The sequence below is a fragment of the Peromyscus eremicus genome, chromosome 6 (genome assembly GCF_949786415.1).
Source record: "Peromyscus eremicus chromosome 6, PerEre_H2_v1, whole genome shotgun sequence".
Classification (NCBI taxonomy): domain Eukaryota; kingdom Metazoa; phylum Chordata; class Mammalia; order Rodentia; family Cricetidae; genus Peromyscus; species Peromyscus eremicus.
The window spans coordinates 14,358,917-14,375,447 of record NC_081421.1 but is presented as its reverse complement, the minus strand read 5'-3'; the positions used below and the strand labels follow the sequence as shown (position 1 = coordinate 14,375,447).

At 41.8% G+C, this 16,531-nt stretch overlaps 1 protein-coding gene across 1 annotated transcript in view; it reads left to right on the top strand.

Moving 5' to 3' along the window:
- Positions 1–16,531, top strand: part of Fat4 (FAT atypical cadherin 4) — a 77,344-nt gene that overhangs the window by 22,184 nt on the left and 38,629 nt on the right. The window contains exon 7 of the mRNA XM_059265076.1: positions 11,657–11,837. Within this exon, the coding sequence (XP_059121059.1) occupies positions 11,657–11,837 (181 nt within the window). The remainder of the gene's footprint in view (positions 1–11,656; positions 11,838–16,531) is intronic.

Sequence of the window (16,531 nt, the reverse complement as noted above, 5' to 3'; positions counted from 1 at the left end):
TGTTTAAATAATTTAAATGAAATTATACCACTTAAGAGTCATAGACTACTAAAAGCCCCTGTGTCAGGCATAGGAACCCCACCTTTAGGGCTGTTGGTAAGGAGAGCCTGAGGGACACCCAAAACAATACAGGCTTTTGCTGTTGCCCTTGGTCCCCCTCCCCCCAGAGTTGAAGGTAAGACCCCAACACATTTGAGAGAATGAGTAACTCCACTTTCAAGGAAATATAAACATTGATGATATGAGTTCACTGAATCTACAGTTCACTCATATTTTCCAGGCTTGAGATCTCTGACAAGGGACTAAGATGCATACTGGTTGCTATGATTTAATAGTCAGAACAGTAGGTGACATGAAAAAAATTCAGAAAAAAACGAAGGAGCTGAGATGACATGTTGTCAAATCTGTAGTGTTCGAAGATCAGAAAAAAAAATGTTAGAATACTCTTCTGAAAAATGTCTGACAGTTTCATGCCATATCTTACAAATCACCTTTGCTTTATTCTCTTGAAACTTTTACCTTCTGGCAGCCTAGGGTTGACCAGCTGTGGCAATATGCTAGGAATTGACGCCATAGTGTATTAACCAGGCAGAGCTCTAACCCCTGGCTTCTGTCCTTTATTTACTGATTGAGGGTCCCCAAGGCAGTGCATGGAGAAGCTCCCTATCTAATGTTCCTGGGAAGCACCACTCAACTGAAAAAGTAAAGCAGAACAGGCCATATAAAAATTCCAGCTCACCTTTCTTGTACCATTAAAATGCTGAACATGCTGCAGCTTAACTAAATGTGATATTCTGCTTGTTTTCAGTCAAAGATACAGGCATTTTGCTTACTTTATGTGTTGATTGTTGGCATTTGTGTTATGTGATGCTTAATTTTATTTCTTCTTGAGTGTGTAATACAGCAGAGTAGAGGCCTCCTGAGCCTGTGTTGCTTTCTCATAGAGAAATAAAAGCCATCTCGGCTCTTCTGGTTGAGATCATGTTGACACATCAAATGTCCTTCATAAGGCTACATGCCCTGTTTCTAAGTAACCTCCCTTGCAAGGGTTTGCCGACTTTGTTCTCACAGTGCAGTACACAAGATGTCTTAGGCATAATAAACAGCATGAACAGAGAAGTCACCACAGTATACTGAAAAATTTAGTATGGAATGTTAATTTATAAAATGAAAAGCCAACATTGGAGTTAAATACATAGACCTTAGTGTTCAACCTAGGATTAGAGACTTCTTCCATGTTCTAGCTACAATGCTTTGGACACATTGCCTGTAATTTATTAACAATATTAATGCTGGCATGCATTTTTATTGTACAAAACAGGTAAGAGTCTGGGTTATTAGTTCTTGGTATCAGGTCTCATATTAGATAGACATTTCTTTACTCTTCACATTTACATTTGCTGAGACCAATGGTCTCTGTGTGACCCACATTTTATTTATAAGGCTTCTTAACTTCCTTCACCTCCACATCCTTGCTCATATCCAGATGGCTGCACCTTCAAAATGGATAGAATCATTAACTATTGCCCAAACGAGGTTTAGAATTCACAGTATCTCAGCATACTGAATATTTTGACATAAAGGAATTTGGGGAGGTGATGGATCAAAAAAGGAAGGTAGCCTACAGTCTTCAGTGTGGGGAGAGGCATGGGCCCTGTCTCTATAGTCAGACTTGGCTCAAGGAAGATTTTAAGCACTTCAATCAGTTTCCTTTGTAGGTCCTTACACACACTGTCACCATGTCACACAGAGAAGCCTGAACCTCAGATACTCCTCCTTGTTAGTTTGAAGCTAGCCAACATGTCTTCACATCACAGAACCCGGCAGCTGCAGAACATTTGGGTTCTTTGCATCTCAGGATCAGATTTTAGGGCAGATAATACTCTCAGTGGCCCTCCAGGACTTGAGAGTAAGATTCTGTCGCTGAAGACACCACATACTTGGATCATGGAACATGGAGAAGTCAAGCTGGTACCGATTAGAAGCTTCATTCCTACTGACTAGCTTCACAGTGCTGGAAGGTGATACAAATAGTAAGGAGGAGAAAGTAATTACCAATATCACCCAGCTATGAATCCCTTGAGCTACAATAATGATTGGACAGACAGTGTTTGACCCCCAGGGCAATAGTGACATGAATTTTATGAGAGTAACCAATCATTTCAGACTGGATTTAGGGCCTGTTCTGTGGGATAAACCCATATCTTGCATTGTTATTTGGGCCAAGAATCTTGGCTAGACAGATCATAGGCCCTAGGGGAGAACCTACTACTATTATTCTGCTGAGTCCTAAAATAACTCCTATTGACTTCACACTACGCCCACAAATCAGTGAAATGCTCATCCCTCATCAGAGAAGCTTCCCCTTAGCAGTTGGCACAGATGTCCTTAACTGGTCAGTGTGCAGAGAATAGGAGACCATGGAGTGCTCATCCCTAAACAGGGCATCTGTATCACATCCTCTCTCCCTAGGCTCAGGGATTTTCATAGTAGATGGCCAGAATGTGAGGGTCAGAGACAGTGGAGGACTTCAAGGAAACTGTGTTTTCTGGACATAACAGGGCAGTTGCACACATGAATTCACAACAATTGTGACCGCTCAAGCCAGACAAAATCCTAGCATAGAAGTGGGGTGTGGGCATCAAAGGAGCTAGAAGCTGTTGACAATCGATGGCTATTGTTAGTTTTCTTTGATGTGTAGTAGCTTGTCAAACTCCATAGCAGGCCTCACACCTAAGAGTAGCTGGGCACCAGGTATAGCTAAAACAAGCAAACAAACAGCTAAGCCAACACCAAAACCAAAGGCAAAGTTGGATGGGAAGGGAGGTGAGTGTAGATCTAGGAGGAGTTGAGGAAGGGGAGTACATATGATCGAAATATGTTGTGTGATATTCTCAAATGTTTAATAAAATATTATTTTAGAAGAAATATTTTATTAGTGGAGATTATCAAGAATTATTTTAGACATGTTTTATTTGTGATATAATGAGAAATCCAGTTAGATAAGCTAAATGGATGCTGGATATAAACGTTTATTTCTCAGAGAAGATACTCAGGTAGGTACACCTTGGGGTATGATGACACTTTGTAGGTATGAATTCTGTGTACACCTGGGTGCTTCTAAGAAGAAGACAGCGCATCATCTCCTTTACTCTCACAATAGCTAATTGGTTACATATAATTTTCAAAGTTGGTGATTTAAAAATAAAAGCCCAACCCCTGGCTGATTATCAGTGTCAAGGCCCTTGGGTGAGGTCTTTCTTAGCTACCATTTTGGGCACTTCTGAAGATATCAAGAACAAGTTCTTCACTGAGCCTGACTATTTTCACCCATGTGCTTTGCCAACCACATTACCTTCTACAGAATATCTATGAGTGTCTTCTTTGGGGACTGACATTTTTATTTAAAAAACACTGACTTAAGAATTAATAAACTATTTGTAATTCTACATCAATAAAATAACTCTTGTGGGAGTCTATTTGTAAATTATAGTCTCGCATTTACCATCCTTACCATATTGGGAAATGTACATTCAAGGGTTTCATGCAGTACCTAGTATATTTATATTGTACTACCATGGTATGACATGTGTGATGAACTTTGTCAGTTTGGTTGTGGCTTTGCATTTAATAAGGGGGTGAGATTAATCTGAGCATAAATAAAGTGCTTCATCTCTGATCTATTTGGAGACTAAGAGAGTGCAATAGTCTGACTGCAGATTTGTCCAGAAAGTTCCTCTTTAGAGTGTCTGTGAGTTGGGATAATTAATAGGTCTGTGGGGACAAGTGCAGTTATCAGCTTTTCTAATTAAGGACATTTATCATCTGGCTGAAAGATGGAATGGGCTGCATTCTGAGACAGGATGGGAACTGTTGTTTTGGTGGAGGAAAACATGTGTTTGCAAAACTTAACATGAACAACTAAAAGAACCAAACACCATGTGCCATCTTCCACCATTGTGGGAACATGATGACATTTCGAGTTAATAATGTTCATCCCATTGCTTAGTCGAATGGGAGGTCATTGTGATAGGGGAGATCAAGTGGATCTGCGATAAAAAGAGGCTAGGGTGGTTGGTACCACCTTACACATCTGAAGAGAGTTTTATTGAGTATTTCGGAAAGGCTGCATTTTGTTGGCACAACTATGTCTTAGGAAAGATTGCCTTGTGTGGTATGGGGGATTTTTAATGATGAAAATCAAATCCATAAGCCTATGAGTGAAACAGTGGTGGGTTTCCTTTAGTTATCAGCAATCAGTTTCATGGACGCTTGAGTCTATGGGGTGACTTTGCTTGTGGCCAAATAGTGATTTTTTTTCCTTATTTCTAAAAAACAAGTTTTGATTTTAGCCAGGAACTCAGTAACCAGTACTTTAATGATTTTAATTAATAAATTAAAATCTTAATTTCAAAATGATTGTTTCATTTCCTCTCATTTCTAATGAGGCTTTGTTTCATGTCCCTTAGTAACATAAATATAACAATTGATGTATTTAATTTTTTTATATCACCTAGCCTTTAATAATAAAAATTCTTACCATGGAGAGTTTAATTTTCTGGAGATTCAAAAACAGGCAAATTTTAACTTGAAAAACAGTACTAAATCAGACCTAGGATTTCCATTACATTCCATAAGATTAAAACATAATAAAGCATCCTGTACTGTCACTCTTCTGTGAGCTTTGGAGATGGGGACACAAGAACTCTAACCCTGAAATGAGGAGAGACTGTTCCCAGTGTCAAACAAAACTTACATAAACATTATGCACAGCAGATCGTGGCTTGATTTCTCGATTCTGTGAATCTGTAACTTGGCCTTTCCGTTGAGTGGCAGAGCTGATGGAGTTCAGTATTTGCACATCGCTCTGGTGTTTCATGGTTTCGCTCTCTGGGTTTCTGTTTTCAACTCTACACAGCAATTCCTCACAATGCGCTTTCTGTCAGAAGAAAACTTTTAGCTGACGCTGTTTAATTTTATAATTTTTCAACATTCTTGTAAAACGCACATGCGGCAAGATTTCAACCACTTTGACTGCACAGGCTCCTGATGCCTAGGGCAATGTATGGCCATTTGCAGAGTGTTACTATTTCTTTCTGTTCACCTTCTCTCTGCAGGATGCAGCTTGTACCGACAATCTTAAAACATGAGCACATGTCAAGTGATAGCCACCTGCATATATTTGGTTTTGTTAAAGCAGGCTCACAGAATGAGTGACTGGTCAGAACACAGTATTCTATGAAATTAAAAAAAAAATAAACCCAAAGCTGTCAGTCACATTTAAAAAGGCACGTATATTCCATTTGCTGTGCTTTATGGATTCATGTGTAAATATAACCTGCAAACCTTTGATGTCAACCTGGAGTGGCTGAACTTCTGGCCATTTTCGGGGATGACTTGGTAACAGTGAGAATATTTGGCCAGTATCACAGGGACAAATGCAACATCTAGACATGTGCATCCAACACACATGTCATCACACGGATCATCACGTGGAGCATGGGGCACATTGTGTGAGGGCGATCAGGAATGAAGTCAGCTTTGCTGAGAGGCAACAGGACAGAGTGAAAATTCTGCTTCTGCTCCAGCTCTTCCCACTGGGGAAAAATGTGTGTAATGGTGAGGGGCTTACATCAAAGTTCAGTTTGTGTGAGGTGCAGACTCTAGGGATGTAGTCCCAGTGATGACACTGAATGTATGTTTTGTCGAAGAACACTTTTCGGAACCATCTTCTTTTGAAAGTAGTCCTTTAAACTTACTTAAGCTTCATTTTGATGTGTTGGAGCTTACAATGCCACCAGTCACAAGGACAGTACAAATTTAACTAGTTCCCAAATTCACGAATAGAAAATATGACTCAGAAGCCAGGTATGGAGAATGTTTGCTACATGTTGTCAAAATCTAGGCAGCATCTAGCAAATTTACCCACATTAATACATTTGTGAGCACATACATGTGTATATAAATACACACATGCATGTTTTTATATAATATATATAATTTTACAAATTGAAATCTGAAATTCCTTTATCTTCTGACTGCTGATTGCAATTAGACTTTTGGATTATAATTGTTGTTCCAGCTTCTAATTCAAGGGTCCAGCTCTGGTAATTACTGGTTCCTGAGACCTTGCCTTCTGCTGGTTTGTGTACTTGGTCTCTTTCATTAGGCCACATTCCACTGGGGGTGTGTCTCTCTATCTGCCTCTCCTCCTGATTGCTCCTGGTTCTGATCAACGGGTCCAAATGACATGGGACCATGTGGCATTGTCACAGCACCATTATCACATCTGCTGGGGCTATACTTGGGCTTCTCCCTTTCCCGGGATGGAGACTCCATTAGGCCTTCTGTGCAGATCACTTAGAAATCACGCAACCTTTAACCTTTGTCCCCAGTCTTGCTCTCTGACCCCAGCCTGAGGCTGAAGTCTGCCTTAGAAAACAGTGTCACTAAGGTGTTCGGCTCACTGAGCTCCACCCACAGAGTTAGCCTGTGGCGCTGACTTCCACATGTAAAACAAAAGCAATTACATTAATCGGAGGGCACATGAATCTTCACTGTGGACCTTTACAAAGATGAGAAAGTTTCTTCTTCCCACATTCAGCTTCCAAATTAGAGGAAAGTGACAATGGAGAGTAAACATGAGCAGTAGGGATGCCATACTTTGCCCTCAGATTAATGAGTGGAGGAAAAGTTGTTGAAAGAATTGATAACTCCATACTCTTGTCTGTAGTCTGAATAAAGAAAAAAAAAAAAGACGTAGTCCTTTAAATTTCAGAGTACCAGTAAAACTAAAAACAGCATCTGATTCATGTAATGTGCATTGAAATGAGAATTGCCCACACTAAATAACTGTAGGTCAGATATTAAGAATTCAGTAATAATATTGGGGCTGGAGAGCTGGGTCATCAGATAGGAGCACAGAACTGTAATATTGGGGTGGACAGTGTCTCAGTGGTGTACTGCTCTTCCAGAGGGCCTGGTTTGCATTCCCAGCTCCTATGACAGGAGGCTTACAACTACTTACAACTCCTGCTCAGGGGAATCTGATGTTCTTTCTGTCTTCTGCAGACACACACACACACACACACACACACACACACACACACACACATACAAGCACACACACATATACACATACAGGCACATACATGCACACACACACACACACACACACACATACACAAAGGCACATAGATACACACACATAAACACAAGCACTCCCAAGGGTAATACCCACACATGCATGCTGGCACATAGACATATACACATCATAAATATGCAGGCCCATAGTCACACACATCACACATATACACACACAGATACTGCTCAAAACAGTCACCACACACACACACACACACACACACACACACATACACATACAAGCGCACACACATATACACATACAGGCACATACATGCACACACACACATACACAAAGGCACATAGATACACACACATAAACACAGGCACTCCCAAAGGTAATACCCACACATGCATGCTGGCACATAGACACATACACATCATAAATATGCAGGCCCATAGACACACACATCACACATATACACACACAGATACTGCTCAAGACAGTCACCACACACACACACACACACACACACACACACACACCTCACACACACACTAATTTAAAAACCTTAAAATTCTCTGCTTTTTTCCCATCTGCTCCTGAGTAAACAAAAGTTGTGAGGATGGACATATACACATGATAATACAGTGGGCTGTATCACTCTGAGAGGAGTCCTCAGCTTGGTACATGGTTCTATGTCGCTTTGGGATCATCTGCGGGACCGCTCGTCAGGCCAGGAGTATAATCATTGGTTCTGCTTGACGCTTCTTTAAAACTGTTACAAGAAGGTAATTTGCATGGTGAGGACAGTGGCATCGAATGTGCAGAGTTGCCATGCTTTCTGTTTTTTACTGTCTCGGAAAACATCAGCAGCAGCTGTAGACAAAGAAAGACCCTGCATGCACTTGGTAATGACTGTGAGTCATTGCTGTGGTAGGCTTCCATGCTGTGAATCATCAGGGTCTTTACCTTCTTAAAGATGAACCTTCACTTGTGGATTCCCTAGGTCATTTCTCAGCTATGGCGGCTCATGCCCTTCTGTAGCTCCAGTGCCAAGAGACACAGTGACCTTTTCTGGTTTCCATGGGCTCTGCACACACACAGTACACATGCATACAGGTGGACAAACACTCAAGAACATAAAATAAAAATAAGTCTGAAGGATGAGAAGAGCAATGAGTAACAAGGAATATATTTAATTCATTGTATTGTTTACTGCCCCTTTAGGGTAAGTTCTGTTTTTATTCTCTGTTTAGCAAACAGAGTGAAATAGCAGGAGAAGATGTTGAAATAAGCATTGCAGCCAGGCGGTGGTGGCACATGCCTCTAATCCCAGCACTCAGCACTCGGGAGGCAGAGCCAGGCGGATCTCTGTGAGTTCGAGGCCAGCTTGGGCTTCAGAGTGAGTTCCAGGAAAGGCACCAAAGCTACACAGAGAAACCCTGTCTTGAAAAAAACAAACAAACAAAAAAAGATGTTGCTTATTCCCATATGCTGCTGCTGGGACCTTGATCTATGTTTTGCTCACACAGATGCACGGATACTTTCTGGCTGACTAATTTTTAGTGAAGCCAGGCAGAGGACTGTGAACATGAGTGAGACTGTGAACTTCCATCTCAATAAACTGAGTACAATTAAGTATTGGTGAAATTATTAAGGCCACTCCATGTAGTTAAAAGGAGATTTATTTAGTGGCGTAACTTACAAATGAAGGGATAGGTAGGTTGTGGGGTCTGGGGAAGGTGTATCGCAGTCCAGCGGTGTTCTCTGGAGCTCTGCTCGGTCAACCTCCACCGTCAAGGGTCCAGGAACAGAGAGAGCGCTGGCCCATCCAGATCTCAGGTCTCCAGGTGCCTCCCTTGACCCTGCCTTGTAGGCGTGACAGTTGCCGAAGCCTCAATGGGGGTTGGAACTTCCAGATCAAAGCTGGAATGGCTACCCACTACAATTAAGAATCCAAGAAATGCAACCCAGATATTAGTCACAAACAGTGCTCCTCAAAATGTTTTAGCTTGAATACTTTACTTGTGAGAAATTTTACACCTGAGTCAAGACTATTGAGTCAATATGCCTCATGGGCTAAAGCAGCCTTGTTACCTCCTGATTTTTGTTCCCTGAGCTTGGGGACAGCACTGGTGATTTTCACAGTTTACCAAGCCATGTGGCCCTTCCAGCTGTTGGCTCCACCTTAGGCTGAGTTCTGGGCAGACTTCCAGGCAGGGACCTATGTTTCCCATCTTGGCTCTGTTCCCCTCTAGGACCTGGTACTTTAGCTTTGCAAAGGTCCCTTGAGCTTTTTAACCTCTGTTTTACTCACATGTAAAAAGGAATTCACAGTAGTGTTCTTTCACAGGATCAGGGACAATCATGATGTCAGCTTTGTAAATACATGCATACACATTGAAGAACTTAGTAGAAGCATTCTGTTTCAGATATCAGTGTGTTCGTGAGAGGTTAATGTCATGCTTAGAGATACTTCCTTGGGTGTATTCACAATTATTTTTGTGTGTGCAACATTCATAACATAACCTTCCTTCTGCCACTTATACTAAGCAACTATTCAAAAGACAGAGTATAGTTTTAAAGATTACAATGGATTATAGGTAGAATATGGTGGGAGCTAATTTTCTGCCCTGTGTGTAAACCTGGTCTCTGATAGGTAGTATTTCTATGATCATGAAAATAAATGTAAGTGAAATACACAATGTAACATAAAACATCTTATTTAGAAGGACATAGACACATATACAGTTTATTACATTGATTCTCAACATACAGCCCCAATTCAGTGGGATAAGTTTCTGGGAGGGGCTGTGCTTCCCTCCACTGTCTACCTTTTTTGCCTGTGAAGCTTTTTGTATTTGACATATAATTTAGTACCCACATCCAGGACCCATGTATCAGATCACCAGGACCACTGTGTCATTCTGTAGTCTGATCGCTGTGGTTCCTACACATCCAACCATATAGTTGTTTGGTCCTATGTCTGAGCAGCCACAAACTTCCATTTGAAAGACATTTAAATTGTGTCAAAATAAATATCAGCAAATCACAAGATTACAAGAAAAAAATAACACAGGGAAGCAGGGAACCTCAGCATCACTCTGGTGATAAAGTTACTCCATGAAGCTTATTCCAGCAACCAGAAGTGTGGCTTTCATCTCAGAACATGATGGGATAAACATGAAGACCATGTGAGCTTCCTACAGAGGAAGAAATGTTGTTGGCTATTTTTGCTCTTTTACTCTTCTGCCTTTTGGGGACGTGCCACCCAGCTCCCAAATAAATATACATAGAGGCTTATTCTTAATTATAAATGCCTGGCTTTTTCTTGGTTTTTTGCTGGCCAGCTTTTCTTAAATTATCCTGCCTCCCTTTTGCCTCTGGGCATTTACCTTTTCTTTCTTCTGTATATCTTACTTTCACTCTTACTCCTTGGCTGGCTGGGTGGCTGGTCTCTAGCATCCTCCTCTCCTTGTTCCCTTGCTTTTTCCCTCTCTCCCTCCCAGATTTTTCCTTTTCTTAATTATTTCTGCCTTCCAGCCCTACCTATCCTTCCTTCCTGTCTCACTACTGGCCATTCAGTTCTTTATTAGACCATCAGGTGTTTTAGACAGGCACAGTAACACAGCTTCACAGAGTTAAACAAATGCAACATAAACAAAAGTAACACACCCTAAAATAACATCCTACAACAATAAAGCTTTAGAAGAGACAAGTAACCCTGCAAGGAGAAAAGGAGGGAGTCTGGACTGTGTTTTGTCTTAGATAAAGGCTGTGAATTGCATCGCCTTTGTTTTTATTTGGAAGAGTTTGCATTTGAAAAGAGTTTACATTTTGAAAGCACAACAAAAGGAGATGATTTTCTTTTCAGTTATGAGGGCGAACCCACAGCATCCCAACCATTCACCATAAGATGAGTCTGCTGAATTTGAGTAGCACAGACGCGGCACTTGGAGCTTTGATTAAGGGTTCAATTTTGACTACATGCTGACAACAGCCGAAACAAAATTAAAATGACTTATTTCAAGCTTATATTAACTGGAAAGGATATACAAAGTGACTTTATGAAGATTATGCTGGAAAAATAATCTGAAGAGTTTCTCCTCTTTATACACAAGTATTCATTATACAGAAAGGGCCTTAAAACACTTGAGTCTTATTGGATGTTCGTGTAGTAGTGGTGATGGTTACAGCAGTCATGTCATTTGTAGATCTGTACAGTTAGCGGCCAGTTCTTCCATTCCTGCAGGCTGTCCCAAGTCTTTGCACTATTTTAACATAATTTCAGATACATTATGGGTAGTGTCTCTTCTGGGTTATTGTTCCCTGCATTGATGAGTCTATACTTTTGAAACAGAACAGGAGCATGCCAATGCGTTTTTGTGGAGTCAGGAGGAGACAGTTCAGACCTTAGGTCAAATCACATGTCTTACATGTTTACAAATTTTGCTTCCATGTTTTATAACTTTTCTACCACATTTCTGTCTACAGCTAAGAATGTAACCATGTAACTGTATGGTTGTGGCCATCTACAAACATTAAGACTTTATTTTCTTTTCTTCCCAGGATCCCCAGCCTTGACGGGAACAGGGACAATCAATGTTCTGGTAGATGATATCAATGACAATGTCCCCACTTTTGCCAGTAGCATACACTTTACTGCAATTCCTGAGGATGCCCCGACGGGGACAGATGTCTTGCTGGTGAATGCCTCGGATGCAGATGCTGCGGCAAATGCCATCATCAGGTATGCACACTGGACTGTGTAAGCTAGTTTTTCACCAGATCTGGTCTTTAAAAACAGAACATGATATCTAATTGCAAGGGGAATTCCGTATTAATACACAATACTCTTCCTGTGTCCTGGAATTGAGAATTAGACAGTAATAAGATTGCTTCCTCTAAAGCTATCCATTTTATCATTTACATTGTCTAGTGATGGTGCAGCTATGATTTCTTATGCTGTTTGTTGCTGATTCTCTATTTTATGTTCTGTGTTCAGCATGGCAGTGAAAGGTCCGGCACCATGCAGCTGCCTGGTGATTCCCAGTGATATTTAGCTGGTGTGAGGGTGACATCACATGCACGTGCTTTATCAGGGTGGTGCAGATTAGGCTCAGTTTTTCCCTCTCTTCTCTCACAGATCCATGACTTGTCAATGTGCTCCTTATGAGAATAGTTGACGCTTGATATGATGACTATGTGTTTCAAGAGCTTTAGATGAGGGTTACTGGTTGTAGTTAAGGTCAGGCCTATAAGTGTCACATATCACTTCCAGAATGTTCTATGTTCAAAGCAGCATCACCAGTAGGATGAATACACCCCAGCCCTGAAGGGAGGAACTTTGAAGCCTTTGGGCATTTATAACCAAGCAATAGCTCCAAAATTAACATTCATGTTTTCTTCATTTAAAATTTCTTTATGTAAATCCTGGCAATATAGAGGACAGCAGTGTGGACATTTGTTCAAGGAGATGAGGAGGTGGTCATGTGTTTTGTTTGGCTAACATAGCCCTGTTCTCTTCTTCCCAGCTAGTTCTAAATTGATAAGGAAAAAATTTCGTATTTCCAGGGCCAACTCTTGAAGAGAAATTTTTGCAATTCCATGTGGGTGGTGTGGTTAGGTGGCTAAGAACACAGTGACAGAATCTAAAGAGGTCTGACAGTTGTCATAAAAGGCTAACATATGTATTAATATGGGGATGGCTTCATTAATGATTTATTTTTGTCACTTGCTATTAATTTCTCATGAACAAGGGCCTCTGGGGAAACTGGTCTCTTCCTGCTGGCAGAGATAAGGCGTAAGTTAATAAACATTGATTTGCTGGTCTGAGCATGAGTCAGATAAGGCAAGAGGTCTGCTTTCATTGAACTTTCCCCCCTTGTCAGGTAGTCAGTGAAATGCGATGAAATAAGATAGTCTTGTGTATGACGTTACCTCAATACAAAGTTAATGACACAATTAGGGGTGTGTGATGGGTGTGCTCTAAAGCTTAAAATTTGTCCTTGTAATGGTGGCCATGTTAGTCCCTGTTTTTACTGTGACAGATACCTTCTAGAAGATGTTTCAAAGAAGGAAGGGTTGATACTGGCCACAGTTGCAGAGGCTTTACCCAGGGATCCATGGCTCTGGGCCTGGGATGAAGATCAGCACAGCTGTGGGAACATGTGATAAATAGGGTTGCTTAGTTCATGGTAGCCAGGAAACAAGCAGGAGTCACAGAAAGGGTCATGACCTCTCAATGCACACCCTAGTGACTCACTTCTCCCCTCAGGTCCCACTGCCTATAGCTCCAACCTCTAGCAGTCTGTTCATATTTTATGCTCAGATCATAGGTTTCTTGATCTCTGAAGACACCCTTGCAGACACACCCAGAGGTATCCTTTCTCAACCTCCAGTCTCTATGCCCAATCAAGTCACACCATTAACTACCACAGTGTGTGAAGCTATAAAAAAATATTTCAAAACAGGGAGCCTACAAATTGCTTTGGTGTATTGTATGCAATATTAGATGCTGGGAAAGACAGGGTCATGGGGTTATCAAGGCTACAGTCAAGAGGGGATGGTTTCTATGATGGCTCCTGATGCTACATCCTCTAGAGGGGATGCTGCTGCAGCATCACAGAAGGGATGAGCAGATACAGATGAACATGTCCCCAAGTCCTGTGGACATTAGAGGCCTCACCCAAGCACTTAGCAGATGGCCTCTGTCAGGTGATGTCCGTATGTTAGAAGGATCAGGCAGAGGGAGGGACATGAACTTGGTACATCTAAGAAGGACACCATGCCAGGGTCAGTGTGACAAAGAGGCTGGAGAGTTAGGAGCAAAAAATTTAAGGCACTCTAAAAGCTTTTGGGTTACAGTGTAAAATTAAGATCTTTAAATTTTGTTTGCATATGGGAGACTGTTGGAATGTTTTAAAGTTGAGGTGCAAATAGAGACTTGTGTATTCAGTTTGAATTAATGAAGTAAGGCCCAAGACTGTAGAAAGAAGCATGGAGACCACATAGGACTAATTCACATAGAGACCCAAGCACATGCCAAGGTGGGCTTGCCTAGCTGGTGGAAAGGAAATTGAGGGACAAGAATGGAGGCGTGAATGTCACTGGAAGTGCCATGCAATGCAAGGACAGAATGAGTGTCATCTGTCAGTCAAGCCTTGGCCTTGAGCACTTAGGCAGACCATGGTAGTGGGGAGACTTGAGGGGGAGCAGTGTTGGAGCAAATGTAGGGTTTTATTTATTTATTCCTCCCTCTTCCCCTTTAGGTGATGTGGGGTGTGTGTGTGTGTGTGTGTGTGTGTGTGTGTGTGTGTCTGTGTGTGTGTGTGTGTGTGTGTGTGTGTGTGTGTGCGTGTGTGCATCTAATTCTGTAATTTACACTGTCCTAATTCCTGGAAGGCTGAAGCCCCCTTGGTTCAGTTGCTGCTCAGTAATTTTCTGATGGAGATTGTAGGAGAGCTCTCCTATCCTAAAACTTAGTGTTGTTGTAATTCTTTATTACCCAGCAAGAGGAAATCCTCTCCAAAATGAGCAGCTAGCACATCGCTGGTGGGTGGTGGTAACTGTCTGAAATGTTTCAATTCCCAGCCTAAGGCTGTGGGCTCACCAGCTGATGCTTTCACTCACTGACCCACAAACTATTATTATTAGTGTAAAAAGCTATGGCATTCTGCTGGTTTGCTCCAGCACACATGAAGATTCACTGAACAATGCCTTTCTGTGATTTTCAACCATGGCGCTTGATTTAAAATTGGTCCAGCAATGCCTTGAGAGCTGGGGTCCAGCCCAGTGGCAGAGCACTGCATGCTAGCCTATGTGAAGCCCTGGGTTCACTCACTAGTTCCACGAGAGTAGAATCCATTCCTTGAACGAATGTCTCTAATACTCTACGGTTACCACATTGTTTGTTTGTTTTCAGCCAGGGTCTTGCTGTGAGGCCTAGGCTGGTCTTGAACTCCTGGCAATCTTCCTGCCTCCTAAATGCAGGGATTAGAGCTATGTGTCACAACCCTGGCTCTACCACAGAATTCTTGAAAGGAGGTTCACACAACTTTAGTTTCCCTCTGCCATTTACTCCCAACAGTCTTCCACCCGGATTTTTTCTTCATTGTGTTACTAAATTACAGACTCTACCAGGGGCTGTTGAATCTTGTCTTCTTCCACCTTAGGTAACACTTCATTCATTCTCGGTGCATTTCTTCCTCTCTTTTCTCTGACAAGTGTTCTCCTCACTGACTGCCTTGAGTCATCGTGGCACTCTGGCCACACATCGAGAGCTATCTGAATTTTCTTCTACAAAACAGTTTAAACATTCCCCACAGCATTCCCGACACTTCCCTTTTCAGAGGGAGGGAGAGATGGAGGGAGAGATGGAGGGAGAGATGGAGAGATGGAGAGATGGATGGATGGATAGATAGACAGATAGAATATGAAGTACCCCTTCCTTTGGCTGTGCCATGTTTATGTCAATTATTATGCACTATGTCTGAACTGTACCTGTGACTGTGTGACTTCATTCCTTTGTTCATTCATTTGTTCCTTCCTTCCCTCCCTCCCTCCCTCCCTCCCTCTTACTACCTTCCTTTCCTCCCTTGCTCCCTTCCTTTCTTCCTTCTTTTCAACCTTCTTTCTCTCCCTTCCCTTCCTCCCTTTCTCCTTCCCTCCCTCCTTTCCTTCTTCCTTCCTTCCCTCCCTTCCTCTTTTCTCTCTTTCTCTGTTTCTGATACGGTCTTATTAGGCCATTCTGGCAAGCCTGGAACTTGCTATGTAATTCAGGCTGGCTTCAAACTTGCATAGATCCACCTGCCTCTACCTCCAAGAACTGGGATCAAAGGCATGCATCAGCATGCCTGGCCCCGGGTATGGTATTTCTTATATTCACTATACAACCTCACTAGAGGTTTTCCATCTTAATATCATAGTATGATGGGCAAGGAGCATGTTGAAACCACCAAGGCCATAGCCCCCATCTAGATCAGCTATTTTTGTAGCTTGTGAACTTCTTTGTACATAGATTTCCCCATAGATTTAGATACTTCATCTACAAAGATTCTAAGGTTGAAACTAAATGGTTAGAATCATTTTGTATTTCAAGGAATGAATATAGAAATTTCCTAGAGAAGGTAACACAGTAAGATTTTGATCACATGTTGGAAATGTTTAAGGAACAGCCTAGACATTCAACTAGTAAAAGAACACCACTAAGTGGTTCAATGATATCATGACTGTCCAACAGTCCCTGAGGGCCCCAGAAGCCCAAGAGTCTCCCCGGTGCTGAGAACCCAACAGAGCCTCCAATAAGCGAGGCGTCAAGCTCCTGGCCCAGACTTTATGTGACAGTCTATTTATAGAGTGGCTTGTGTTGCTTTCCTCTCTTCTCAACTTGGAAGCATAAATTAGCAAGCAATGGGTGTTACCGCATACTTCATATTTAAAATA